The 27014-nt window shown below is 44.5% G+C and overlaps 3 protein-coding genes across 4 annotated transcripts; 2 read left to right on the top strand and 1 right to left on the bottom strand.

Annotated features, from left to right (window-relative positions):
* Window positions 1-42: 42 nt before the first annotated feature.
* On the top strand, window positions 43-7247 carry apba2a (amyloid beta (A4) precursor protein-binding, family A, member 2a). Its single transcript, XM_037451041.2, is given in 13 exon segments — window positions 43-48; window positions 1645-1714; window positions 1717-2828; window positions 3032-3136; window positions 3367-3406; window positions 3498-3643; window positions 4164-4250; window positions 4346-4531; window positions 4678-4857; window positions 5004-5216; window positions 5433-5552; window positions 5680-5820; window positions 6496-7247. Coding segments are annotated over 13 exon segments (2478 nt in total). The 3' UTR covers window positions 6568-7247.
* A 75-nt stretch (window positions 7248-7322) lies between these two features.
* On the bottom strand, window positions 7323-11165 carry duox2 (dual oxidase 2). 2 transcript variants are annotated; one of them, XM_037451045.2, is made up of 8 exons: window positions 10380-11165; window positions 9896-10060; window positions 9723-9780; window positions 9500-9634; window positions 9145-9352; window positions 8838-9052; window positions 8131-8321; window positions 7323-7652 (listed from the first exon to the last, which is right to left on the bottom strand). In XM_037451045.2, the coding sequence occupies exons 1-8, from the start codon at window positions 10419-10421 to the stop codon at window positions 7641-7643; spliced, it is 1026 nt and encodes a 341-aa protein (XP_037306942.1). In that variant the 5' UTR covers window positions 10422-11165; the 3' UTR covers window positions 7323-7640. The 2 variants fall into 2 exon arrangements, with proteins under 2 accessions (XP_037306942.1, XP_037306941.2); XM_037451044.2 differs by having other exon boundaries at window positions 10800-11165.
* duox (dual oxidase) lies at window positions 10833-21918 on the top strand. The gene is given in 32 exon segments (XM_062562839.1): window positions 10833-10937; window positions 11026-11109; window positions 11204-11362; window positions 11657-11844; window positions 11982-12183; window positions 13013-13179; window positions 13495-13558; window positions 13822-13918; window positions 14044-14134; window positions 14598-14703; window positions 14869-15041; window positions 15118-15293; window positions 15382-15500; window positions 15601-15738; window positions 15833-15946; window positions 16205-16407; window positions 16620-16805; window positions 17038-17263; window positions 17565-17658; window positions 17745-17920; window positions 18002-18071; window positions 18207-18242; window positions 18587-18765; window positions 18855-19085; window positions 19178-19277; window positions 19373-19422; window positions 19513-19640; window positions 19750-19903; window positions 20045-20532; window positions 20655-20810; window positions 21171-21299; window positions 21385-21918. Coding segments are annotated over 32 exon segments (4674 nt in total). The 5' UTR covers window positions 10833-10870; the 3' UTR covers window positions 21508-21918.
* The last annotated feature ends 5096 nt before the right edge of the window (window positions 21919-27014 follow it).

Here is a 27014-nt window from a genome sequence, read left to right as displayed (position 1 = left end):
TTGATCAGCACACGGGCATTTAGAAAGCCGCCGACGGGACTGATGTCGGTAAGTGGCTCGTGGGATTGTCTGCGCGTGGATGGAGGGGTGGGAATGTAATAGTAATGCATGTGGGCCCGGTCGTGTTGCATTAACAGAGCTGAAGACAATGCTGGATGTTCTCCTGTGGTTCAACATCAGCCCACATGGTGCAGTCTCAAGGCTTCAAATCAAGGTCGATGTGAATCGGAGAAGGAGGATAATATTTGCTTCCAAACCAGCCGATAGTGTGTGTGTGTGTGTGTGTGTGTGTGTGTGTGTGTCTCTCTCTCTCTCTCTGAGTGTGTGTGTGCGGGGAGTCGGGTCCATCCCTGCGTGCTATTTAGCCTACGCAGGAAAACCATATATCCAATTGTGTTATCGATATTTTGGCAGATGGGAATGCGGTGTCCACTTGTGTAACCGGAGAAACCACAACAACCACTTTTGCATGTACGGCAAAAGTTCTGCGTAATGGTTTAATAAAATACCACCAAAAATACGTTAAGGGCAGGGCGAAGTGCGTGAAATCATCAGGACCGAGCCCTGGTTTTAATGAGCACTTCAGCACCATGGAGAGGTCATGCTTAGGTCCGCGTGTTGCAGCTACTGTATCGGAGGGGGTCCGAATTAGGATTTTTACCCTATTCATAATATCATAATCTCATTTACAGTATTAGCTGATTAGCTCTGGATGAGCTTTTTTGTTTCGTTTGTTAAACCTAATTCGTATCCAGGTGATTGTGTAACAGAGCAATCGCGCGTTTTGTTTTTTGTGTCCGGTCCAGCTTTAGATGATTCAGGTTTAAATGAGGGTGTTGACATGCATAGGGCCCAGCCCTATTGTCTGAAAGCCAGTGAGAAACACCCATTGCAGTTTGTCCAGAACAAAATTATGGCTTTAAAAGGCTTTTTCTGTCTGACCAACAGTCCCGAAACACAATGAAGAGAAATCCAAACAGTGTTTTTTTCAAATGGTCATTCAAATTGTTGCAGATTTACCGTCAGTCAATCAACTAAAAAACCCTGATGCCCCTCATTATTTTTTAATGAACTCAGAAATGCTGCTGGGATGTCGAAATATTGATGTACTATCTCACAAGCGTTTCCTCAAAGAAACCTCATGGATCATAAATCAGACACTCGCACTAACCACAAGATGTTAATGCTCCAGGGATGAGTTTGTGGATATGTTTTTGTAGAGTAATAATTATTTCACACAAGGAATAATCGTCCCATCCTGCTGGCCTGGCTCGTAAAATAATTTAGCTGCATGTGCATTAAGACGAAAAATGGAGCAGATCCATCAAACCAAGATAACAAATAACAACAGAAGTCACAGAAAAAACAGCAGAGGCGGTGGCTGGTTGTTAAATTAATGAAGTAATAAAATGATACACATTGTTATGACTTCAATAAGCTCACTCTTTCTAGGTATTAGGTCGCTTTAAAGTGTTTAAAAGAGTGATTTACTGTGACATAAATCTCTTCTATATGGTTGTGTAAGCGTGAAGGCAAATGTTTGTTTAAATGTCTCTGTTCTTTGTGGAGTACTTGAGAGATCCTTTGGAAATGTGCAATTGGGTTTCAGTGTAATAGCATGAAAGAGGTGATTCAAAATCAAAGCCAGGAATATTAACGAAAATATTGACTCTTGACCCCCTGTGCCCCAGTTCAGGACTCACTAAACTATCCGAGCAGAGCACCAAGGTTTGGTGAGGGAGGCGTCTGAGATACTACGGAAGACGTTGAAGGATGATGACAAGGATCAGCTGATTCATCCTGTCCCTGCAAGCCACTATTACATGAGTTGTGACCCTGGTCCTGGGGACATGGAGGACACCTGCTCTGAGTACGACAACGTGGGCTCTGATGTTGAGCAGGACTGTGATGAGATGCTGCATTTAAACAAGGAGGGCGTTGTGGACAAAAGGTACTTCAAGCAGTACTCTCCTGAGGACGGTGGCTTTATAAAGCCTGCGGCAGGGGATAATATTAATGAGAACAGCAGTGCTGGTGACCAGTTTGCTCCCCGGCCTTGTCACGGCAAAGAAATATCTGACTCTAAGCCTCACAAAACAGGCCATCGCTTTAGATCCCATTGTGCTCCGATTGTAGTGGATGAAGCTGATAGGGAGGTGGGAAAAGGCCAAGAGAACAGATTTTTCTTTGCTGATGGAGATGAAATAGAAGAGGTGCTGGACGGGGCCAAATTTATAGAGGATTTAGAGGAAACGGATAACAGTGCTCCAAGGAGTAATAGCCTATACCAGGACAATGGAAATGAAATAATTCGGAAGGCAGGTGATGAAAGGGAAAGAGAAGATGACACTCGGGGCACGAGAAACCATAACATCCCAGGAGCCAGAAAGAAGAGTGAGTCCTCCCGCATGGGTGCAAAAGAGAAGGAGAGGCAGGGCAAAGGACAAGGGAGGAAGGCAACCGTAGACGACGTGGAGCATGTGGTTTCCGGGGTCAAAGGAGGCGCGACCAGCAGCGTTGAGCAGCGTCCAAAGACCTTGTCAAAGGACTCCAAAAAGTCTGCCGTGCGGACCAAAGCTAGGTCTGCTTCCAGTAAGCCACACCCTCCTCCACCACCTCGTCACTCCCACGCTCAGCCCCCTGCTCACACCCAGAAGGCCCCCCCTATCAAAGAGACCCCCCCTGTTCCCAGACCCAGTCCCCCCTCTGCTGCCAGCAGGGAGAGGGATCCCAGGGTTATTAAACCATCGCCGGCTGCTCATCACTCACCGGAACAACAGAGGGGGCATCTTGAGGAGAGGGAGAGATGGCCAGAGAAGGCCCCGCAGGTAGTCAAAGCAAATAATCTTTTTAGCATTCCCTGTGTCTTGTGTTCTGTAACATCGACCATCTTAAGTACAATTTTAATTGCATTATTTTTGACATATGATCCTTTTCCATTTCACCCCTTTGGGTTGTCATCGACACAGGACTATACAAACGTTTGAATGAAATCATGGCTGAAGTTAAAGCAGATGTTTGTATACAACAGGGTGAGAAGCCAAGCACAGCCGTGACACCCGAGGTGATGCCAGAGCAGCCGAGGAGGCCTCCGTGTGCAGAGCTGGTCCCTGAGAAGGACAGCAACACACCCAAGGTTAAGACTTATTGCACAAAAGGAGATGTCATAGATGGGACCACTATTATTATTATTATTGTAGGTTTTGCTAACTAGCCTGTTTCTTTTCTATCTTTTGCTTGTTTTTGTTTTTTCAATATTTCCTTTGGCAATTGATAGGGCTGAAATGTCTTTTCAAGTATTATTGCCATAACAGAGTTAGCCACTAAAGTCTAATTTTTTGACATGAAAATGTTGTTGTTTTAAAGAACACACAGGAAGCTGCTTCTTTCCCAAGCTTCGAGGATGGTAATTATCTCACAATATTCTGACTAATCTACAAATGTATTGCAGCACATTACTGTGCATCACAACGGGAGCCTTTTGTTTTGCTGCGTAGTCCCAGGTCCCTGTGAGCCAGAGGATCTCATTGATGGGATCATCTTTGCCGCTAACTACCTTGGCTGCACTCAGGTGCTGTCTGATAAAAACCCATCCAAGTCCGTCCGTATGTCCCAGGCGCACGAAGCTGTGAGTCGCATCAAGGTAATCTTAAACCATACACAAGTCTGCCAAAGACGCTGCTACATCCTGTCTTCCTGTGTGTGTGTGTGTGTGTGTGTGTCTCAAGAATGTAAGGAACCACTGAGCAGATGGCTTTGTGTCGTGAAGAACGGATTCAAAGTTGGTGGTAATCTGGGATTTTGAGCCATTAGAAAAGTTACTTTGAGACTCCATCCCTATCCTGTGAGTGTGTGTTTGCAGGTTTTTACACTTGCCAAGTGGTTTTCTAATGTGCACCTGCAGATGCTTGTGATCCTAAATTGGTGTTTACTATGGATTTAATTGGAATTCTAAGTGTATACATACCCGTATACGTGTATTGCCCGCCGATTTCTTTAAGACGCAGCAGACTCGTTTCTCGACCACACGGTGGAGCCGCTGCCCTCCTTTTGTTCTCACCTGCACAAGTTATCGCTGTGGTAATCAGCTAAAAGTGCACAGTGAGATCAAAGAAACGCAATATAAAATGTGTGATCAAAACGATACGTAATTTCTTTCAAAGAGCCAAGACGAAGAATCTCATATGATGACGGAAGTGGATCTGTTCATCTCCACTAAAGCTGTGAAGGTGTTGAATGCTGACACACAGGTCAGTAGCTCGCTGTGTGCTGATTCAGATTCCCATCTGTGTTGCAGTCATTTTCAGAATTGATGATTAAGTATTGTTACGCTTTTGTCCTGTAGGAGACAATGATGGACAGCGCTTTGAGGACCATCTCCTATATAGCCGACATTGGCAGTATTGTTGTTCTGATGGCACGGAGGCGCTTGTCTCCGGCCTCGTCAGAGGACTTCTCAGACTCTCCGGACTCTGCCAGCGAGGCGAAGAATCAGTACCGGATGATCTGCTATGTTTTTGAGTCGGAGGATGTGAGTGCTTAACTGCTGAAACACTTTTTGTTCCCTTTTGTTTTGTTTTTTAGATATTTGCCACTAACACGTTGCGATGCCGTTGTCATTTGGGATAGCCTCTCTCCTGAGTAGTTTCTCCCAAACTCTCCTCTCCTTCCCCACAGGCACAGCTCATCGCACAGTCCATCGGTCAGGCTTTCAGCGTGGCCTACAGAGAGTTCCTGCGAGCCAACGGCATCAACCCCACCGACCTGAGCCAGAAACAGTACAGTGACATCATCAACTCCCAGGAAATGTACCACGATGACCTTGTCCATTTCTCAAACTCCGACAACTGCAAAGAGGTGTGACATTTTATATTTGGCTGCAGGTGAACTGTAGGATTTCCCCAAACGTGAATCACTGCACCAGAACCTCACAAATCCACTAGAATCTTCACAATCAAAATGTGCTTGAAAACGATTGAGAAAGGTCTTCCTCTGTGTTCAAGCTGAGCGTGGAGAAGCAGAAAGGCGAGATCCTCGGCGTGGTCATCGTGGAGTCCGGTTGGGGCTCCATTCTGCCCACTGTCATCCTGGCCAGCGTGCTGAACAGCGGCCCCGCAGCTCGCTCTGGGAAACTCAGTGTCGGGGACCAGATTATGTCCATCAATGACACCAGCCTGGTGGGGCTGCCACTTTCCACCTGTCAGGGCATCATCAAAGTACGCAGCATCAGGCAACTCGGGATTTCACATATGCAGTGTTCGTTCGGTCTTCTTCTAAAATATTGGTGGCAGATGCCGCTTCCATGTTTTAAGTATTTGCTCCACACACCTGGATGAATAAATTGTAGAGTAGCGTTTTGCCTCCGGTAACCATCAGGCTTGTCCATGAAAATGACTGATTGAAGATGAACTGTCATATGATTTTTGATACAGGGTCTGAAGAATCAGTTGAAAGTGAAGCTGAGTATTGTGAGCTGCCCTCCCGTCACCACCGTCCTCATCAAGAGACCCGATCTCAAGTTCCAGCTTGGTTTCAGTGTGCAGAATGGCATCGTGAGTAAGCCCCTTGTTAGTGTGTATCATTATAGTGAACTTTAGCTTGTGGCGAAATGGGGAAAGACCCGGCTGTGTTTTATACTACGCAGTTACACGCAAACATGCTTTTTTTTCACATCCTCAGATCTGCAGTCTGATGCGAGGTGGCATAGCTGAGCGAGGAGGCGTTCGTGTTGGACACAGAATCATTGAGATAAATGGTCAGAGTGTTGTGGCTATGGCACACGAGAAGATTGTTCAAACCCTGTCTGTCTCAGTGGGTGAGGTAAGAAAACATCATGCCACAAGACGGCAATTTTCACTGATTACTGCACCACAAAAATCACTGTACCGTACAGGCCTTTTAAGGTTTTAGGCACAGACTTTTGGTTACCTGCATCATTGCAATCTTGCATGCATTTAATGAGTAAATAAAAACAATAAGAGAGAAAAGCTTCATTTTGTTGGGTGTAAATGCTGCCTGTATGTTGAATGTCAAACTACCACTAGCAGCTGCTTGGCTTAGCATACAAACTTAAAACAGAGAATAAAATCTAGCACCTTTAAATCTCAGATAAGAGGACCCCAATTGGGGCCCAAACAACCCAGAACCAGGTCACAACCAGTACCATTATAACGTTTTTTTTAACAAGGATTAAATAAGTAAGACACGTGGCAATACGTGTTATTTCAAGGTGTCTCTCCTACACTATTATTTACATCTTTAACAGCTGTTAACACACAGTGCCATTGTTTTTGTGTGTGTTTTACCCTGATTTCCCCCCCGTCTGCCTCCTATAAGGCCAGAGAAGCATTTTCTTTTTCACTAACGGATTTCAAGGTCTCCTCTGACTCTCTGGTGGCACAGAAAGGAGTGAATTCCACCTGGATTCAAGGGACATGTTTGGACCGCGCCTCTGAGATTGACAGTGTGCTTGTTCTTCTTCTCGTCTCGGCCCAGATCAACATGAAGACGATGCCTGCTGTGATGTTCAGACTGCTGACAGGTCAGGAGACGCCTATCTACATATAGGGACACTGTATGGCTGGCCGGGTGGAGCCGATGGGCAGATGATGGAGAGGTGACACACTGGGACGAGGGAAATTTATTTTTCTATCATTTGATTTTCTCTGCCTCTTGTTGCAATGCTGTAAAGAACATCCGGTTCTCATTTTCAGGTTTTACCTTGAATGACATTGTCACACTGGCCTTACGATGTGAATACTTTGTCTGTGGTACTGTGCGTGAGTTTCTGGTGTTGAAGAGAAGTAGCTTTAAGGTCATGATTATTTTCTTATGAAGAGATAAATTAGTACATTTATTTTTATTTAGTCATTTTTATAATGTGTATGGAGTTTAAAAATGTACCTCTACTGTAAATACTTTGGATTACTCAAGGATTTGGTTGGAAGGGCCATATTACGCGTACAGTATATGCATGTTATAAAGATTTACTGACACCGGATTGATTCTCGATCTGATATGATAATCTATTACAGTAAGTATTCAAAGATTGTAATATTATGCTGTACAAAGGCACTAAACTATGTGTAATATGGTGATGCTGAAGGCCAAAGACACACCTACTTTTCACATGCAGTATTGGTCATCATTACCTTTAGCAGAGCGTACAGTACAAGAATGTATCACGATATACATTACTGAATGAATGTAATGTTATAACACACTAAGAATACAATCTTACACAATAATTGTTGTTGTTTTCATTTTATTATGGTGGCCATACATTTGAAATGAATCAGTGATACCAATCCAAACAGTTTTCATTCATACTCTTGTTATATACTCTTTTTTTCCCATATGCGGATATCAGATGCTTCAACCACAAACTATGTACAAATTAGACCATGTTTTCAACCTCACAATGGAAAAAGAATTAGACGTATAATCTGAATTGATTCGTACATACACAGTGCATGGATCCCATACAAAATTACATCCTTCACAGTCACTGCACCATGATAATGAACTTGACCTACACAACTATTTACAGTAGAATCTTGTAACTCATAGAGCATTCAAACACATTCAGCAGAAATATCTTCAAGTATTAACTTAATTCCGAGAGGGAAACCACGACGGCTTCATGTGTGCTCCTACAACAGAAACAGAAACAAGACATGTCAGTCAACAAGCAAAAAAGGTGGATATTATTGTGCAGGATTCATGACAAATAGGGTGGGATTGCCATAATAACTGTAATCCATCTCATTTAAATCCCTTCTTATTACAGCATTGGTCACAGAACTGAATACACATTTTAAAACAATGAATGCATATGAAAGGAAAATGTTCAACAGATTCACAAACAAGTACAATTAATAAAATGCTGATGCTGCTTGTGAATAAATCACAAACCCTTTGCTAGACGCGTCAAAAAGTAGCTTTACGGTCATGATTATTTTCTTATGAAGAGATAAATCTGTAAATTTATTCAGTCATTTTGATAGTGTGTATAGAGTTTAAAGATCTACTTCTACAGTAATTACTTTGGATTGGAATGGGTCTATTACTCCTATGCATGTTATTATAAAGATAACGGATTGGAAGTACGCTCTCCGTGTCGCCACTTACCGCTGTGACATTCGATGTGAGTGGTAAAACTGTCACTCCGTCAAGAAAGAGCGTATTCAAGTAGCCCTCCCCATAACACACATCCTCGTCCTCATAAGTGTCGACGCCAACACTGAAGGCCTCTTTCATTCTCTCTGGCATTAGAAAGTCCAACGTCGACACCAGAATCCCGATGACGGCGCACAGCAAACCTGGGAAACATTTCAGTTAGTCGAAATCTTCTACAGTGCGAAAACGCATGAAATGTGCAGCTTCTCGTCGCTCGGTTTGAGGTGATCTCACGCACGCTGCGGGTGTCTTATCAACTCAGCAACCTGAGTGCCGTGCTGAATTACAAAGGCACGACGTTTTATTGTCCTATCATTATCTTTGATGTCATACAACGGTTTCCTCCACACCCGTTTCCCAGCTGAAGTTCCTTTTGGCGGTAAGTGTCCTTCTGATTGGACAACACACACCTTTCTGGTGTATATTAAAGATTCTCTTTACACTAGCGGCTTGGTTAGACTTTATTGCTCTTCACAGGAGCAGGAAACTTTCCCTTTTTAGCAGAAGTGAGTCATGGAACTCCTGTTTGTGCTCGTGTATGGTGTTTACTGATTTGTGTATTCTTCGTGATTTTCCCTTATGTTAGTTTGTAATTAGTAACAAATACTTAAGGACACACAAGGACATTATCTACTCATTTCCACCACACCCATCTTTACCTGTAGCCAGAGCCAGCCAGAACGAATGGCTGTAATTGATTTCAAACGAGTCCGTTCCTATGCAGAAAACACACTGCGGTGCATTCATGATGGTGGAGAAGGACGCCATGGAGAAGAAGATGAAGGCCGCGGTGGCCATCATCATGTACCCGGCGTACAGAATGACCGGCATGGTGAAGAGGATATTCGCTAGCAACCAGCAGCAAAACGCCGTCCTGTGAAAGTGTGCAGGCCGATTCATCATTCATCTCCTCGAGCTGAGGCTGTATCGATGCTATAAGTCGAAGCGGTTGGCCGCAGTCATTACCAGAGGGTCGCAGAGGCGTATCGTCCAGAGTATCTGTACTGAAAGATGAGTCCACACGGGCTGCTCAGGGTGAATTTCTCCGCGATGTACAGGATGGGGTTGGGCAAGCCTCTCTCCAGGGCTTCCCCGTACTCTTCCTCCATCGTGTCGTGCCAGCTGAACATCTCGTTGTAGTCAATGGTCTCGTTGAACTGAACCACGGGGTTCCCTGGGAGAGAAAACGCTCACAGATTCATGACAGATAAGGATAACGGTAGAGTTTCTGACCCGGACGTGCTCGAGCAATCATCTCACGGATGTAAATGGAGCGGTATTGTGAGCGTATCTGCACGTAGCAGCGGCAGCAGTGACTCACCCTTGAGTGTCACATTAATGCCGTAGAGTCCGACATGCAGGCCGATGTCAGCATTAACCACAGCGTTGCTGAATGACTTGTAGGTGGCATTAGTGGTCATCCTGGCCTCGGCCCAGTCGCTGGTGAAGTTGAGCGCTGCAGAGAGGGGACACAGAGTGATGAGTGACGTTTGCAGGAAAAGGGGGAAAAGTCTGGGATCAATTCAACAGAATATAAAACTCACCGACTATCACCCCTCCGATGAACAAGCTAATAATTATTCGACACATCCAGAACAGCCTCTGGTGGGAACATAAAAGAGCCACGTTGTTTAGGGTGGATTGAAACAAAAAGGAGAAGAAAAAAAAAACATTGGAAGCGGCGAGCAATGGTTTTTGTGACGTTGTTTGCACTCACCGACTTCCCTCGTATCCCTGGCAGGATAAGAAGAAGACTCGCTGCCAGCACGAGAAAAACCAGGATAACGGTGAGCAAGCAGCCACTGAAGATAAAGGAGGTCCTTTGTAGCGGGTAGAATGGGTAAATGTCATCGTAGAAAGTCATCTTAGCTCCCGACTGAGACTAGACAGTGTAACAGAGAAGACAGTGTTAGTGGCACGGCTCTCAGTTTCTTCTTTATGCAGACATCGTGGCACTTGTTCCCCGCGGCGTGTAACGCGGCACACGGTGAGGCACAGCCACGTCTGACTCATGCCCTGTCAACGAAGGGTTCGCTGATTGCTGCAAATAAATGAACCCGTCTCTAAAATAATCAAAGGGTGGCCATTATTGGGGTTTTTCCAAATTCACAGCGTAAATACTGGTCTGGATTTAAATCCTAAATGAAAACTAAAGTTTCAAGCAAAACCCACTTGAAGAAAATCCAAATGTTCTTTCTTACCTGAAGGATGCAAGGCGAGTACAGCAGGAGGAGAGTGAACATCTAGGGGAACTCACACTTCTTTTATACCGACTGCCCCTTTTGTTTCCCCGAGGAGGAGGATGCGTTGACCGGAATTCAAAGAGGTGTGATCAAGAAGTCATGCCCATTCCCACCTTTGGCGAGGCATGTCTCTTGCAGTTTGTGATTAGATGTGCGACACTGGTCAGCTTTAGGTATCACACCAGCCTTCGCCTGCTCTTATCTCTCTGCACCGCACCTACTACTGTACTACTACCCGCCAGCCTCTCCGCCAGGTAAGACTCAACTACTGCATCTCCTCCTTCCTAACACAAGCTGATCCAGCAAACATGTCTTGTTAAACCAACAAGGTGTATTATGCAGAGATCTTATACAATTATTATAATAAACGTCTGTTACCTTCGGCCTGTCTTCACTTTCCTCCAAAGCCCTTCGCTCCCCTCGGCTGCAGAGGAGCATCTCGCGCTTCGATGGATTTGCGTAACCGGGTTTGGAGTATCTGCGCGGCGCTCGGCTTGGTGCTCATAGTCAGTGAAGGTAAGTGCGCAGCGATTGGAGTCACATCACCGCCAGCGAGCCGGACAACCTGTAAAAAAAAAAAAAAAACTCGGCTTGTCTTCAACAGAGTCGCGATGTGAAAAAGCCTGGGAGGTTCCTCGCTTCGACGGCTGGTACAACAGCCTGGGATACCCGAGACGCGGGGCCGTGGGTAGGTTTCCCTCCAGTTTGAAGCACCCCTCGGCCCACTCACCCACCCACTCACCCACTCACTCGCTCTCCGTGCTCTGTGCTCGCGCATGCAGGTTCTCGCCTTGTGCGCCTCGTGCCCGCGCATTACTGGGACGGAGTCTACCAACCCGACCACGAGCCGCCGAACCCCCGCAGACTGAGCAGCCTGCTGGCCGGGGGCCCCTCCGGTCTGCCCTCGACGCGCAACCAGACCGTGCTCTCGGTGGTCTTTGGTAAATATACCAGGAAGTGCACTGTGAAAAAATTAAATCACAACGCAGAAATGACCCAAACTGAAGGTTTTTGTTTGTTTGTGAGGCTGCAGCAATGAGTTTGCGATAAGTGAAAACAACATTTTTTACAAAAAATTATTACAAAATGAAAACTTGTTTTACATATTTTACCAACTATATGTTAATATGAATGTGATCTGTCCGTAGGATCGGAGCAAAAAATCAAACAAACAAAACCTCTTTAATTGATGTTTTGTAGAAAGTTTAAAAAAAAATGTATTTTATACTTCCCAGGTTATCATGTTTCTTTTGAAATGTTCGACTCAAGAACTCCTGGGTGTCCACCTGAGTTCATGAACATCCCAGTACCGAAAGGCGACCCTGTCTTTGACCCCAGCTCCACTGGAAAAGTCCTTCTGCCCTTCCAGAGAGGACCGTGGGACAAAAACTCCGGCCAGAGCCCCAGTAACCCTCGCACACCGGTATCAGTCTTACTGAAATAAAAACTGCATGTGAACAGTAAATTTAGATCTGTAGCATCACCGAACGCCACTTTGCATTATCCCAACATGTCCACGTTTACTCAACTAGGAAAAACAAAAAAATGTATCACATGCAGGTCAACCACGTGACAGCGTGGATAGACGGCAGCTCCATCTATGGCCCCTCTACGTCCTGGTCTGACTACCTGAGAAGCTTCTCTGGAGGGCACTTGACTTCGGGCCCCGAGTGGAACATGCCAAATCAGGCAACCGGAAGCGGCCTCATGTGGAGCGCTGCCGACCCCACTACAGGGAAACACGGACCCGACGGGCTCTACGGTGAGACATTTGTCTTTTCACTTCAGCTGGTATTTCGAGTACACTCGCGTCTCTACGCCGTTCGTACGTATCGTACGTATCTCCCTGGCGCAGTATACCCAAACCTTAGGTTAAAGCGGTTTTATTGATATTTTCTGGTGGGAGCTCAATCCCAAACAATGGAGCTCGGTGATCTTTTAATACCTGGCCTTTAAAGCCCAAAAGGTCAAACGGCTCTCTACAAAATGGTAAATCTTTCGGTGCGATAAGGTCATTACTGCACACACGCACTAGTTCAAATTGAGTCCAAAAAGCAATCTGCGGGCACGTCACTCAAGATAAGATGAAATGTTTTAGAGCGTGTTTGGCTGAACTATAAACAATTTCTTGCCGACATTCTTTCACCAATCAGGGTTGTAGCATGTGAGGCTTTAGTCGAAAGAGGCCCTGCCAGTTATGACTCTTTAATTATTGCGTTAATGGCTTGTCACACTCACCGCAGTAAATCCGCCTCTCTATAGCAACAGAAGATGCTGTACAGGAGTCATGAAAGCAGTGTTTTGTTGCTTGTGTTTTTAAGAGGTGTGTAGTTATTATGTGGTGTGGGGGCGGAGGATCTTCTGATGTTGTCACCACTCGGCCGCTGCGTCCTTAAAAGCAAACAGCCAAATGACCCTTCCTTTTGTGGTCAAAGATCCTAATCAATAAATGTGACAGGAGCGTGCGATGACACTGAAGTGGTTGTGACGGACTTTTGTTTGATTCTTTTTCTCCGATTGTGCTGTCGCTCGTCGATTCGCATGACGGAGGAGCAGAATTCCCTATAATTTGTGCCATCTTCTGTGTCCAGAGTTGGGAAATGCCTGGGCCAATGAGAACATGTTCACAGCAGCAGAGGGGATTATCTGGTTTCGCTACCACAATTATTTAGCTTCCAGACTGCATAAGAAAAACCCTGAGTGGTCAGACGAAAAGCTGTTTCAAAACGCCAGAAAGACCGTTGTTGCCACATTCCAGGTATGGTGAAAAGTCTCCATTGTAATGATTTTCTTTGCACTCTGGAGAGAGAGCAAGGTTTCATTAACATTCACTCGTTTTTTAGCATTGCACTCACATAAAAAAAAACACATTTTTGCACCCATAGTTACCTTTTCTTCTCCTATTGAAAACAACGTGTACAACCTACAGTTTTGTCATATATAAACAAATTATAGACAATTAAGGCAAATAAATCTATTACCATCAAACTCAATACATTCATGTTCAGCTGTTGTTGATTCAGAAAAACTGCAATAAATTCTGCCTTTTTTCTTCTCCTTCTTTTCCACAAAGAATATTGCTGTGTACGAGTGGCTGCCTGGATATCTTGGAGACAAAAAGCTCCCTCATTACCCAGGTAAGACTCAGCCCGAGTGCGTGTACGTACAAGTGGAGGGGAACAGGTAATGCACTGCTGACCACAAGCCGTGGTCAGGTGAGCTTTCGTGGGTGTTTGACAAATATGTGCGCCGTCAGCAGAGCATCACCCCGAGTCTCCTTCTTCTGCTGAACAAGCACCCGCAGCTGCAGAAAGTTAAAGGAGCAATGGTCACTGACCATTCACTCTTATTTTGTTCTCTTTGTATTTGTCTGTATTTTTTTTCACCTCTCTGTATAAAGGTTACCAGAAGTTTGTTGATCCAGGGATCTCTCCTGAGTTTCTGGCCGCTGCCATACGGTTTGGCATCACTATGGCCCCACCTGGTGTTTACATGAGGTACTACATGAGGTTAACAAACAGACTTCTGTGATCACTGTCAGAGAATGATCTAAATCTAAAAAACATTATTAGCCAACTATTTTAAATTAAACCCACTGTGTTGGCTCTTCTTTCTTCTACAGAAACAGAACATGCCATTTTAGAAAGGTTGTCAACACTGATGGCAGCTCGTCACCAGCAATGCGTCTTTGTAACAGCTTTTGGAAACGCCAGGTAAACTGTGATCAGACTTCTGCACTTTCATATTAGTGTAAAGCATATGTATACAGCAAATTGACTTCTGTGCCCATATAAACATCAAATGCAAACTACTCTCTGATACTATTACTTTGGAAATTAAGTGGTTCTTGAAAGGCATCTGGTCATTTTTTTGAGAAAGAGAACTGGAAGCAACATTAGTAGAATTATTTGAGGGAATTAGTTAAGGTCTCTGAACTCAAATGAGGCTGTGTGTACGCGTCTCTAAATTCTCAATTATGTTTTTCATTCGATAGTCAGTTTTTGCCATAAGAATATTGGCAATATCTCTGATCTTTTAAATCAATATTGAAAACAATAAGTACATAGACATACATATAAGACTTGTATGCTTGTGTATTTTGAAGTCCCTTGATGCCACAAACACACACACGCACACATATACACACATGCATGTGCTTTATCATTCTGTTTCCAGAAAGACGATGTTAAGACAACAAGCCAGGACATAGATGGCCTTCTCATGGGCATGGCTTCGCAGATTGCAGAGAAGGAAGACCATGTTGTTGTGGAGGACCTAAGAGGTGATAAATCATCTTAATCGTTCTCCCGAAATCAGAAAAAAACGTCCTTCAAACGCCAGGCGTTCAAACTTTCAACATAAGTACAAAGCAGTCAAGCGGTCCTTAATAAAAAACGGGAATCTATAAGAAAACATTCACAGCTGTGATCTGTTTGCACCGTGACAGACTTTATGTACGGACCCATGAGGTTCAGCCGGACGGATCTGGTGGCCATCACCATCCAAAGAGGGAGAGACTTCGGCCTACGTAGTTACACTGAGGTCAGAAAAGCTCTGGATCTGCCTCCTGTCGAGACATTCCAAGATATCAACCACAAGCTCAACAGCACCAACCCACAGGTAAAAAATCCGAAAACAAAGGTCGATCCACCTGCGTACAAATAGTGTATTAAATTGTCTTCTCGTTGTCCAACAGTTACTCGACGATATTGCAGAACTGTACAGCAGAGACATCTCCAAGCTGGAGCTGTTCCCCGGAGGACTGCTGGAGTCTGTTGATGGTCCTGGTCCAGTTTTCTCTGCGATCATCTTGGACCAGTTTGAACGCATCAGAAACGGAGACCGCTTCTGGTTCGAGAACAAGCAGAATGGGTAAGCTCCTCTCACCCTCTGACCTGAAATAGAAACCTCGCATGCCCGATCATCTTATCACAGCTGTGATCTTCGGGGCGTTTTCCAGTTTGTTCACAGATGCGGAGATCCAGATGATCCGCAATGTGACCTACCACGACGTTCTTATCGCAGTCACGAGTGCAGAAGAAACTGACATACAGAGCAATGTGTTCTTCTGGAAGGACGGTAAACATGCGTGTTTGATAAAAAGACGAAAACCAGGATGGATTTTGAATCGGCGATGTCATATTTAAAGGATGAATAAACAAACCATCTGTTGCCATAGGTGACCCTTGTCCTCAGCCTGCACAACTGAACGCGTCGATGCTCCCTCCCTGCACTAACGCCACCAAGCTGAACTACTTTGACGGGAGCCAAGCTGGCTTTGGGATAGTCATCGTGGTTTTGTTCCTCTTCCCCGTTGGTCAGTCTCACGCCCACGAATTTCAAATCCATCTCCTTTTGCACTGCGATGCCTATGATTTACGCAATTCAATTTGATTATTCCACTTCCACAGTTAGTTTTCTGGTTGCCTGCATGGTCGCGTATTTCCGCAAATACAGGTACAGGAAGTTCCAGAGAAAAGGAAAAGCTGGGGACAGAACAGAGGAGCCGGCTGTGGAAATTACAGGTGACATATTCTTCGGGACAGCGGCCAGTACTTCTATCACCTGATATTAGAGCAATTGCAAAACTGAGCTGACTATAAGCATGAGCTTTTATGATAAACTATACTTATATCCTGTACAGAACATAACTTATGAACAAATCAACTATACAACTATCAAAAGCGACAGTGAAACCCAATAGGTAGTCATGTAATTTCCCACCAGTAGTCCCTGTCACCACCCAGCATCCTGTCTTGCTCCATTTCGCTTTTGCTCTCCAGCCCACGAATGGCAGGGCCACAGAAAGCCTCTGCTCCCCGTCAGCGTGGCGCTGGACGAGAAGAGGAGGCTGCAGGTCTTTGACCGATCCGGGTCGGCCCACCGCTCCCTCAAGCTGCGCCACCAGGGCCACCTCGACGTCCTTCTCTCCAACGACCGGCAGCAGAGAGCTCTGCTGCTCAAAGTGTCAAAGGAGTACGACCTGGTGAGCAGGGTGGGAGCGAGGGGAGAGAGATTTACACCCACAGGAGTAAAATCGTTTATGCTGCTGCTGTTGCATTTTATGTCGAGTTTAAACATCAAATGCTTTTTTTTTTTAAAGTCATTTGGCACCTCTTTCAATCGCCGATGCAAGCATGATTCTGCAGATATCCCTGCTCTAAATCAATTTGATCTCTCACGCTACGTCAAATCCAGGTGCTGTTTTTTGACGACGAGAGCAAACGCGCTGCGTTTGTCGAGCACCTGCGCCCGGGGGTGACGGATCCCGCGCAGGAGATCAGAGCGGTGGAGATGAGAGAGAGGGAACTGCTGAAGGAGGCTCTAACCAAAGAGCAGAGGGCTCAGATTGTGGAAACTTTCATTCGACACGCTTTCTCTCAGGTACCGCCGGCCTCCGGGCGTTTACCTCATCCTCCGGCTCGGGTTTACGGCGACGGCGGATTTAAGCTCGGCCACAAAATGTCGTCAATCCTTGTCTGAGGTCGAATTAGGTCTGACCTCTAACCAGAAGAACTAATTGTCGGTTTTGATGGTGACCTCATGTGTGATGGACAGGTCGCTAACCTCAGTCAACGTTGGAGATCTTACTAATGACGTGCCCTCTGCTGCACAGGTCTTGGAGATAGAGAAGAGTGACGCTGGTGACATGAGTGGCGTTTCCCACAAGAAAGCCAGGAAGGTTCTGGACTGCGAGCTGACGGCGTCCGAGTTCGCTGACGCTTTAGGCCTCAAGCGCGACTGCCTATTCGTTGACTCCATGTTCACACTCGCCGATAAAGATGGAAACGGTTACCTCTCCTTCCAAGAGTTTCTCGATGTGATGGTTATCTTTATGAAAGGTAAAATGGATGTTCAGTGTATCCAGGTGTGATGCAATGTAAATAGTACATGATGTTGTCTATATTGGACCTCGATTGCAGGTGCGTGGAGGGAATTATTTTTAAGCACAAAGAAAACCGATCCCAATATATTTGCAAAGACTATATATTGTAACTATCAGGGGAGAATTTGTGCAGACATGTTTTAAGAACAAGTCATTCAACTAAACAGTCAATACAGCTTGTACAGACCGTAGATCTATACAGGATATTTGTACACTAATCCTGCGTTATGTCATTGGTGATGTTTGTATTTAATTAGGGTCTCCTGAGGAGAAATCTAAGCTCATGTTCTCCATGAACGACATTGATGGAACTGGTTTCTTATCAAAGGAGGAATTTGCCCGGATGCTCAGGTTTCATCAATCTTACCTTTCTTTTCATTCCTGCCACAAGTATTTTTTTTTCAGTCTGACAACTCTGCCCTTTTGATGTGCCGCAGGTCTTTCATTGAAATCTCCAATGGTGCTCTGTCTAAGAGCCAGGCGGAGGACGGCATCAAGGCCATGATGGTTGCAGCGGGCTTTGATGAAAAGGAGTATATCACATGGGAGGACTTCCATTTCCTCCTGCGGGACCACGAAAAAGAGCTGCAGTTTGCCCAACTCAACGTCAAAGGTTGGAGAAATTCTTATGTCAGAAGAGTCCTCAATTCTCTGACCTTACCTAATGCAAAGAATGTGTCTGCTGTGTCTCCAGGGATGGAGAATCGGAGGGAGAAGCGGATGAGCCGAGACCAGAGAGTGTCCTTCATCTGTCCAGGAAACAGGTCAGAGGACAGGACACTGCGGTGATCACTCATCCAGAGCTTCTGGTCACTGCCGTTAGAAAACAATGAGCCCGCTGTAGTTTTGTCCCTTACTCATTTCATTTATATATCCCCCTTTTTTGTTTTTGTTTGCAGCAAGGCGGATGGACAGGAGATACGCAGACGGAAAAAGTTGGTCCTATATTTGATTATTTTGATGACTAAAGGGAAAGATGAAATGAAGAAGTCGAGATTGTTGTCTCAAAGAATTTACTGAAAACTACCCCCACCCAAGTATATATAAAAAATAACGAAATTACTTTAGTTTGGATTTTTAATTGTGGAAATTGCGGTTTTGTGGACAACCACAATTTGCGGTTTTGTGGACAACCATGTGGACAACCAACTTGTGTTTTACCAAAATGTTAAGAATTCAATCACAAGTTTTGCATATGAGTCCTCTCTTGCTACAGTAAAAAGTAAAAACAAGAGTATCCTCTGAGTAAAAATGGATGATAATCGTGAAATGCTTTCAGGTTGGGTGTCAACACCCCAAACGTCTATGTGAAGCCCAAGCGTGAGGCGTACATCAGAAACCCAGTCCAACAAAAGATCCAGCAATTCAAACGCTTCATTGAGAATTATCGGCGTCACATCGTGGTCTTCGCCGTCGTGTACGGCATCACGGTTGGCTGTGCGCTTGAAAGATGTTACTGTGAGTAGAAATCCTCCCTCTTGTCGCTACGTCGCAGTCCTGGGTCCTCTCGCCATCTCGCCTCTTGACCTCCACACATCGCTTTTCAGACTACGGTTTGCAGGCCGACTCGACAGGATTTCCTGGGACTTCCATAGTGGGCATCATCGTGTCCCGCGGCTCGGCCGCCGCCGTCTCCTTCCTGTTTCCCTACATGCTTCTCACTGTGTGCCGCAACCTCATCACCCTTTGCCGAGAGACATTCCTGAATCGCTACATCCCCTTCGACGCGGCCATTGATTTCCATCGCTTCATGGCAATGACCGCCGTGCTTCTTGCAGGTCTGTGGCCCCCCCCCCGGAGGAGATGAAGGCAGGTGGAGGGAAGATCACCCGTTCACTTGTGCTCACTCTCATTTCTGTTCCAACTGTAGTTGTTCATAGTTTGGGCCACGTGGTAAACGTCTACGTCTTCTCGGTCAGCGACCTCAGCATCCTGTCTTGTCTGTTCCCAAAAGTCTTTTTTGACAACGGGTAATTTTTTTTTACCAAACTCAGCCTGATTTTATCAGCTATATTTGCACTTTATGGAGAATTATGTCGCTGATTCTTGGTGTTTTTCATGTTAGGTCTGAACTTCCTATGAAGTGGTCGTGGTGGTTCTTTGAAACTGTTCCAGGTATTGTAGGATACTGTTTTAACTACATAGATTGATTGTTATATTCTGATTTAATCACATTTCTTTTGGTCTTCTTTGTCCTTTTCCTAGGAATGACTGGTGTATTGCTTCTTCTCACTTTGGCAATTATGTATGTTTTTGCCTCACACTTTTTCCGTCGCATCAGCTTTCGTGGATTTTGGCTCACACACTACCTCTACAGTATTGTGTACATTCTAGTAAGTACTCATTGGACTTCAATGTATTGAAAATGCACTCTGCCGTCAGATGGCTTGAATGATGAGAAGTCCTTTCTACAAATGATGCTGATGTCGGCTTTGTCAACAGACGGTTATTCACGGCAGTTTTGCCTTACTCCAAAAGCCCCGTTTCCACATATTCTTAATTCCACCTGCACTGCTCTTCCTGCTGGACAAACTTATCAGCTTGAGCAGGAAGAAGGTGGAGATCCCCGTGCTCAGAGTTGAGCTGCTGCCTTCAGGTGACTCTTTTGTGTCTCTTGATTTTACTTCATCTTCCTGCTTAACTAGGTTTCTATTTCCCATTGTCTTCACTAAAATGACGTAATGATTGCGTGCACCCAGCATTCGAGCTCACACGTCCCCCGGCTTTCTTCCTGCAGGTGTGACACATCTGGAGTTTAAGCGACCACAGGGCTTTGTGTATCGCTCAGGCCAGTGGGTTCGCATTGCATGCCTGATGTTGGGCACAGACGAGTACCACCCATTCACACTGACGTCAGCCCCGCACGAAGAGACACTGAGCCTGCACATCAGAGCCGTGGGGCCCTGGACCAGCCAGCTCCGGGACCTCTACACCGACGAAAGTCTGCTCGAACTTGGAGACTATCCAAAGGCAGGTTAAAGCATTATTTTGTGCGTGTGAATCATTTTTTCTCGTGTTGCGTTCTTTTTCGCTTTTAATTTCCTCCCTACTTTGCATCATCCTCAGCTGTACTTGGATGGCCCGTTCGGGGAGGGCCATCAGGAATGGATTGACTTTGAGGTGTCTGTTCTGGTGGGAGGAGGAATAGGAGTCACCCCATTCACTTCCATCCTTAAAGACCTGGTGTACAAGTCCTCCCTCAAGTCCAAGATTCTGTGTAAAAAGGTACCACTTAAAAACCTGCAATGCATTTAGTCATGATTCCCGTCCATGAGGCATTATTGATTTGGGCAAAAAGCTCACTCTTCATCTCCCGTCTCACTCAAACATTCACCTGTGGTTTGAAGGTTTACTTCATCTGGGTGACACGAACGCAGCGTCAGTTTGAGTGGGTGTCAGACATCATCAGGGAGGTGGAGGAGATGGACACCAAGGAGCTGGTATCAGTCCACACCTACATCACGCAGGTGGCCGAAAAGTTTGACCTCCGCACCACCATGCTGGTGAGTTACTGGTCAGGGAAGAAAAGGTTGACTGAAACACTAAATATTTAACAATTACACATACTTCCGAATAAGTGTATTATTTCAGTATCAATAATCTCACTTTTTAGTTGAGAGTTAGTGAGATAATGTATACCAATTTTTTTTTAATACTGTTTGATAATATCCCACAATTATTGTCTGAATATTAAGGTGCGGCGGGTGGTTAGCTTAGCATAGCGTATAGACTGGAAACAGTGGAAAACAGCTTTACTGGCTCCTTCCAAAGATAACAAAATGAGCCTACCTGCTGTTGGCTGTAACGCCATATTAAAGAGGGCAAATAACATTTTTTCCCAACGTTCCCTCGTCTTTCCACAGTATGTGTGTGAGCGCCACTTTCAGAAGGTGTGGAGCCGAAGCCTCTTCACCGGCCTGCGCTCCGTCACTCATTTCGGCCGGCCGCCGCTGGCGTCCTTCCTCAACTCACTGCAGGAGGTTCACCCCGAGGTCAGTCCTTCCTCTACCGTCACCCACCTCATGTTTGTCTGAAATGTCGCCCAATACAACATCCTACTTGTGTTATTGTCTGTAGGTGGGTAAATTTGGTGTATTCAGCTGTGGGCCACCTGGACTCACCAAAAACGTGGAGAAAGCTTGCCAGCAGATGAACAAGATGGATCAAGCCCAATTCCTCCATCACTATGAGAACTTCTGACTTTCCTCTTTGTTTTGGATGACATGATCGCAGAAAAAAAGACGAGACACTTGTGCAATGGAAAACATTGTTACTATCACAGAGCGCAATGTAGGAAGTTTTGATTATGTATGTCTATCTATTAGATGTGTCTTCTTTCCTTCTATTTTCTGTATTCATGAATATTATTGTTAGACATTTATTTCAATTACAGATGACAGATGTTATTTTTTATTTCATACAATAAAAAGAAAAGATTCATAAGATAAGTGAAATACATTTTGATCTTCATGCCAGTTTTATTTGTTGTTTGACACAGATATGTAACTGCTTCATACCTGTTATGTCATGTTCAGTTCTATGTCATTCATTTCTTTCTTGTGTTTCTTGTTTGAAATATGTGGAACAAATAAAATCACAGTTGCAACACTGTCATGTCTGAAGGACTCAGAAACCATCTGTGTGCACAGCAGCAGCTGTAAATGTCCTGTCTTTGTAGTATATCAGATTATGTAAGGACCTGTGGGATTTTGTGCAGTTGCGTTTCTCTTTGTTCTTCTGTTGGCTTCTTACAGAGCAGCTTTTTGACAGAATTATGCTTTATTAACACAAAATCAGGGGGGCAAATTTTTCCTGGGTGCCACATAAATTCAGTAGTTATTCACCAGTTAAAGATGTAGAGAATTTAGGAATTTATCTTTTGGACATTGGACACATAACTAATGTGCTACTACTTCCCAGTCCGACATTTGTTTGCTTATCAAACACACCCAACATTATATTACATGTCATTTAGCTGACGCTTTTATCCAAGGCAACTTACCATAAGTGCATTCCTACAATAGGGATACAAACTCAGAAGAACAACTTTGAACTGGATGCCAGAAACTGGTAGCCAGTGAAGAGAGCGGAGTAGTAGAGTAATGTGGGAGAATTTCGGAAGGTTAAAGACCAGTCGAGCTGCTGCATACTGGATGAGCTGCAGAGGTCGAATGGCAGGAGAGGAGCTTTGAAAAGATAGAAAAAATTGTTGGGGGGTTAGAAGACTCAATTCTGGATTGGTAGAAAGAGCTTTGGTCAGCAGAGATGCAGAAAAAGAGGAGAGAAGAGACTGAACCGCATGCAGATCATCAGGAAGTTTGTATTTACGCCATTTCCTTTCCGATGCTCGCATAGTGGCTCTCACGGCACGCAGTGATTCCCGACAGCCACGGAGCTGGAGGGTATTTTCCTGGCCCTTTGTGTCATAAAAGGACAGAGAGAGTCGAGAGAGGAGGACAGAGTGATGCTGACAACTCCACATAAATGCAAGAAGGGTAAATGCAGACATCTAATAAACCGAGATGATTTCAATGGAAGCCCATAACTCCCAAGTTTAATGACTTAATCACTCAATCTCAGACACATGAGGAAGAAGACCTGTACTTCCCTGTCTGTTTTATCAGACATCCACTGGGGCATTGAAGCGGTGATTGTCCCAGAGGCACCAGGAAGTTTTTTTTAATTCTATTTACTCAAAGTAGTTTGAGTTGGAGCAATGTGAGCTTTTTGAGGAACGCCCTGCTCCAGTCACGTACAGTCACACCTGGCAGTCCAGTTCAACCTTAGTCTAATGTGGTGGCCCTCTTATCACAAGCCAGATGATTTAAAGGAATCCGAAAAGAGTGCTGCACAAATTCAGCATAGCATCCATATAACATCGTAAAGGTCACATCATAAGATTTTATGAGGTATGAGGTCTTTCTTGATAAAAGGTGTGATTTTGATACAGTCCAATATACAGCTTGACTTCCTCTAAAACAGTACTGACAGTAAATGGCATCCACATATTTAGTTGCTGAATCTCCCAAACACTACTTTTCTTAATCACAAAATCTTTATCTTACTTTAATTCAAACTAATATTATCTTTCATTTTTATCTATTTGCATTTGCTCATGCTGTCATTTTCCAACTGCCCTTATTATGATTTCAATAAATCAAGTCTAATCAGATTTCTAGTTCTCTAGAAGATACGTTTTTGCAGTTTAGTGAATAGGATTGAGATAAAAAAAAAAGTAAAAAAAAGAAATGGCCTTGGATGCATATAAAAAGCAGATATTCATACCCTGACAAGTTTCTTTCGTGACCTAGTTTTATTTTCTATTGGCAACCCTTGTACAGCTTCCACACAATTGGTCTTGTGTAGTGATTATAACTGAACAAACAGTAGGATAATTCCCAGAACAGTGAGCTACTGACATAATCGTACAACTCATAAAACACAACATAAAAACTGCTGATAAGAAAGAAAAGAGTAAAAAGATAACAAGATTGTGCACGTGTGCAACTCCTCGAGACAATCTTCAGAGGGAGGACGGCCCAAGATCCCGGAACCTGGGAAGAGCAGGAAGGAGGCACCTGGAGTCTCTTCGCCATCACAGTGTAGCGGTTGTTATTGGAACGCCCTCAGGTTGAGTTAAAGAAGTAAATATACACAATACCAATATACTTATACATGCTTACACATAGAAAATGTTCCTCAATGCCAGCATAGTAGTTAGCCTGCAAAAAAAAGATGAAAAGGGGACACTGCCAGGTTTCAAAGTCACTCAAGGTCACGGATGAATGTTGAAATCAAGACTCAACCTGCTTGTGCGTGACGCGGAAGTAATTTGGTGTTGCCCCTCTATCGGGCAGCGAGGATGACATGCAGCCACTGATATGCAACCCGGCATTCAACCGTTATCATATGTATTTTCAGGGAATGGTTTGGCAATAACATAAAAAGCAGTGGTTAATCATTGACAAAAGACAAACACTACCTTGTTTCGAGTTTGATTTAATTATTAATGATAACAATAATTATATTTATCTGTTAGTCAAATCAAGCAGGTATTTCCCGAAAATTTCCAAAGAATTTGAGTTAAAATATCCTCATTACATTACTCCCTCCACTGCAGCTCAGTAGGGGAATGAAATCTGGGGAACCACGAATGATAATAAAAATGTAATTTTAAAAAGACTTGTTTTATGTTTATGTTTTATGCGGTAAAGTTTGCAAGCATTTTATTTAGTCTCCTCCATTATTCACAATACTCTTTTATTGGAGGACTTTTTAAAGTACACTGGGATGACACTGGTCTGTGGCTCTGAGGCCAACTTGTACTGGTCAGTTAATCGTTAAACGTGTAAAACTGTCACTGCATGATTTACTGTACAGGTAATCCTCACTGATCAAATGGCACCCTCTTCTGGTAAAGACTATCCTTTGTGCTTTTACACAGCAGCTGGTTGAAATGTGATTCAATGTCAGCCTGATTTGTGCCGCATTTTCTTTTAGATTTTCTACTCAATGCCCTAAACTCCCTTTTAGATGCCCCTGTTCCATTCTATGACGTGTTGATGCTTTTCCTTAAAGCAAAGCCGACATCTCGATGTACTGGATCAGTGACCATGACAGAAGGCTTTAATCTTGCTTTTATTGAGTGTCCTGTTCACAGCAGTGACCATGACAAGTTCTTGTCGGTGGGCTGGTTTGTGCAGCGGTTCAGTGCCTTGCTCAAAGGCAGCTTTGAACCTCACAAGCCTCCTTTAGGACTTCCCTGTTGACTTTAGGCTCAGCGGTACCCGAAATAACCACGCAGCATGTGACATGGTTGTTCTAAATCATCTCTAAAAAAAACTAAAAGAAAAGAGAAACTAGTTTGACACATTTTTAATTGAATAGAACATATGGTGATTAAATCACAACTTAAGTAGCTTAAATCTTCCAACAGGACAGGCCAAAATAATGTAGTGTGTTGTCTGCGCAGTGGTGAGCAGTTTGCATGGGTAGATTAAGAGTCTGCTAATCTTCTTAGTTCCCGTAAGTACCTAGCTAGAAATCAGCCACGGCCCAGATTGTCTCTTCCTGTCCCAGATAAACGACTCAGACAATAACAAAGCGAGGCTCGAGGAAATATGTGGCATTGTCGCTTCACTGGCGCAAAGTATGCACCTCCTCTACTTTGGGAACCGCGTTGACAGAGCCGCTGAGGACGCTCTGGCGGGACTCTTCAACCTCAAGATGTTCGGCAGCGGCACAAAGAAGTGGTTCGTGAAGAAGCAGAAGAGGCAGAAGCAGACGCCTGGCCGCGGGCCATGCGCCAGGAACAAGAAGAGGTGGGCCTCGAGGATCCTCAAGCAGCACCGCCAGAAGATCCTGCGCGAGCTGGACGTCAGCGCGGTGCTTCCCTACCTGGTGTACGACAAGGTTTTCTCACTGGTGGAGTACAAGGAAATACTGGGACAGGAGTCCAGCAAGAAACAAACGGAGATATTCTTGGACCGTCTGTCCTCCAAGGGGCCTGCTGCGTTCTGTTCATTCTGCTCCATTTTGGAGGAAGTGTGTCCTCACCTGCTAACTTCCTTTCTGCTGGATGAGAAAGGTACGACCGTTGATTGACCACTAGTTACACTGTGGGACATTCACTGTGGGGAAATGAAACAAGCCAGAAGCAAAACAAAGGGAAGAATACTACTTTGCAGTAAGAGCCGCCACAGACTTAAGAGTCAGCGAAAAATAGCTTCTTAAATCTGGATGGCTGAGGGGATTATGGAGCCGCCAACGAGCCTCTGACAACATATGGCCTCAACGTGGCCCTGTCTGTGCCGCACTACTCCAACGGCAACAGGCTTCAAATGCATTTGAGAAAACGACCCGCATTCACAGCTCGGTGTTATTTGTGGATAATATCCCCCAATTATAATCTTGCGAATCTTCTTACGTGTTCACGCAGTCAGAGGGGAGTTTGTGTGAATGAGCAGAGCCACTAAAAGGGTCTAATATACTCCTCCGTTCCTACAGATGGTGGCCCAGGAGAGGGAAGGAACGGGGGACTCCCAGTGTCCACCTACGGTCCAGGAGAGCAACCCCTGTGCTCCCCTCCCAAGTACACCGACCCCGTGTTTGACTCCAGGTGAGGGAAGCTTTCCCCTGGTTACAAATAGAATGCTGTGATATCCCTGTGTCTCAAATAGAAAAGTAAATCTTATCGATGACGTTAAATCAAGGAGAGTTTTTGCCTAAAAAAAAAAAAAACAGCCATCAGAAAATTGTTTGTTTTTATTGTCATCAACTCAATTTTATTTTTTTATTATTGGATTTATTTAGGCAACAAGCTCTGTCCTGCATTTTCTCTGTCTCTCTTATTTTCTAAATGTAGAGTCCATCCTGTCTTATCGCTTTACATGGCTTGTGTGCAAAATGTGGTTTCTGTGTTGCGTTATGCTGCTCTGTCCAGAATGATGGATGTTGTTGAAGCGTTGCAACAATGCTTTGCTGCATGATTTCTGCTCTGTCCTCTGCATGCTGATGTTGTTGCTTCTGTCACTACGCTGCTTATTGCCTTATATCCCTTTCTCCGTCACTTTTTGGTTAAACAACATTTTGCCTGCAGGACTGCAGGTCAAATTATTAGCTACCTGATTCTCATAGGCTGAATTTATAGTAATGTGGATTACTGTGTGTTGCCCTTATACATACATCAAAAAAAGGAATAAATTGGG

The sequence above is a fragment of the Pungitius pungitius genome, chromosome 6, assembly GCF_949316345.1.
Source record: "Pungitius pungitius chromosome 6, fPunPun2.1, whole genome shotgun sequence".
Lineage (NCBI taxonomy): Eukaryota > Metazoa > Chordata > Actinopteri > Perciformes > Gasterosteidae > Pungitius > Pungitius pungitius.
The sequence above is the reverse complement of the archived record's forward strand: the minus strand, read 5'-3'. Positions and strand labels throughout refer to the sequence as shown.

Bases quoted from the DNA above. Each gene is read 5' to 3' on its own strand.
- duox2 (XM_037451044.2), bottom strand. From the start codon at position 10,859: ATGCTCCTCTGCAGCCGAGGGGAGCGAAGGGCTTTGGAGGAAAGTGAA. The intron at 9,781-9,895 runs GTGAGTGCAAAC...TGTTCCCACCAG, and splicing joins CAGGGATACGAGGGAAGTCG to AGGCTGTTCTGGATGTGTCG. The intron at 9,353-9,499 runs GTGAGTCACTGC...TTTCTCTCCCAG, and splicing joins CATTAATGTGACACTCAAGG to GGAACCCCGTGGTTCAGTTC.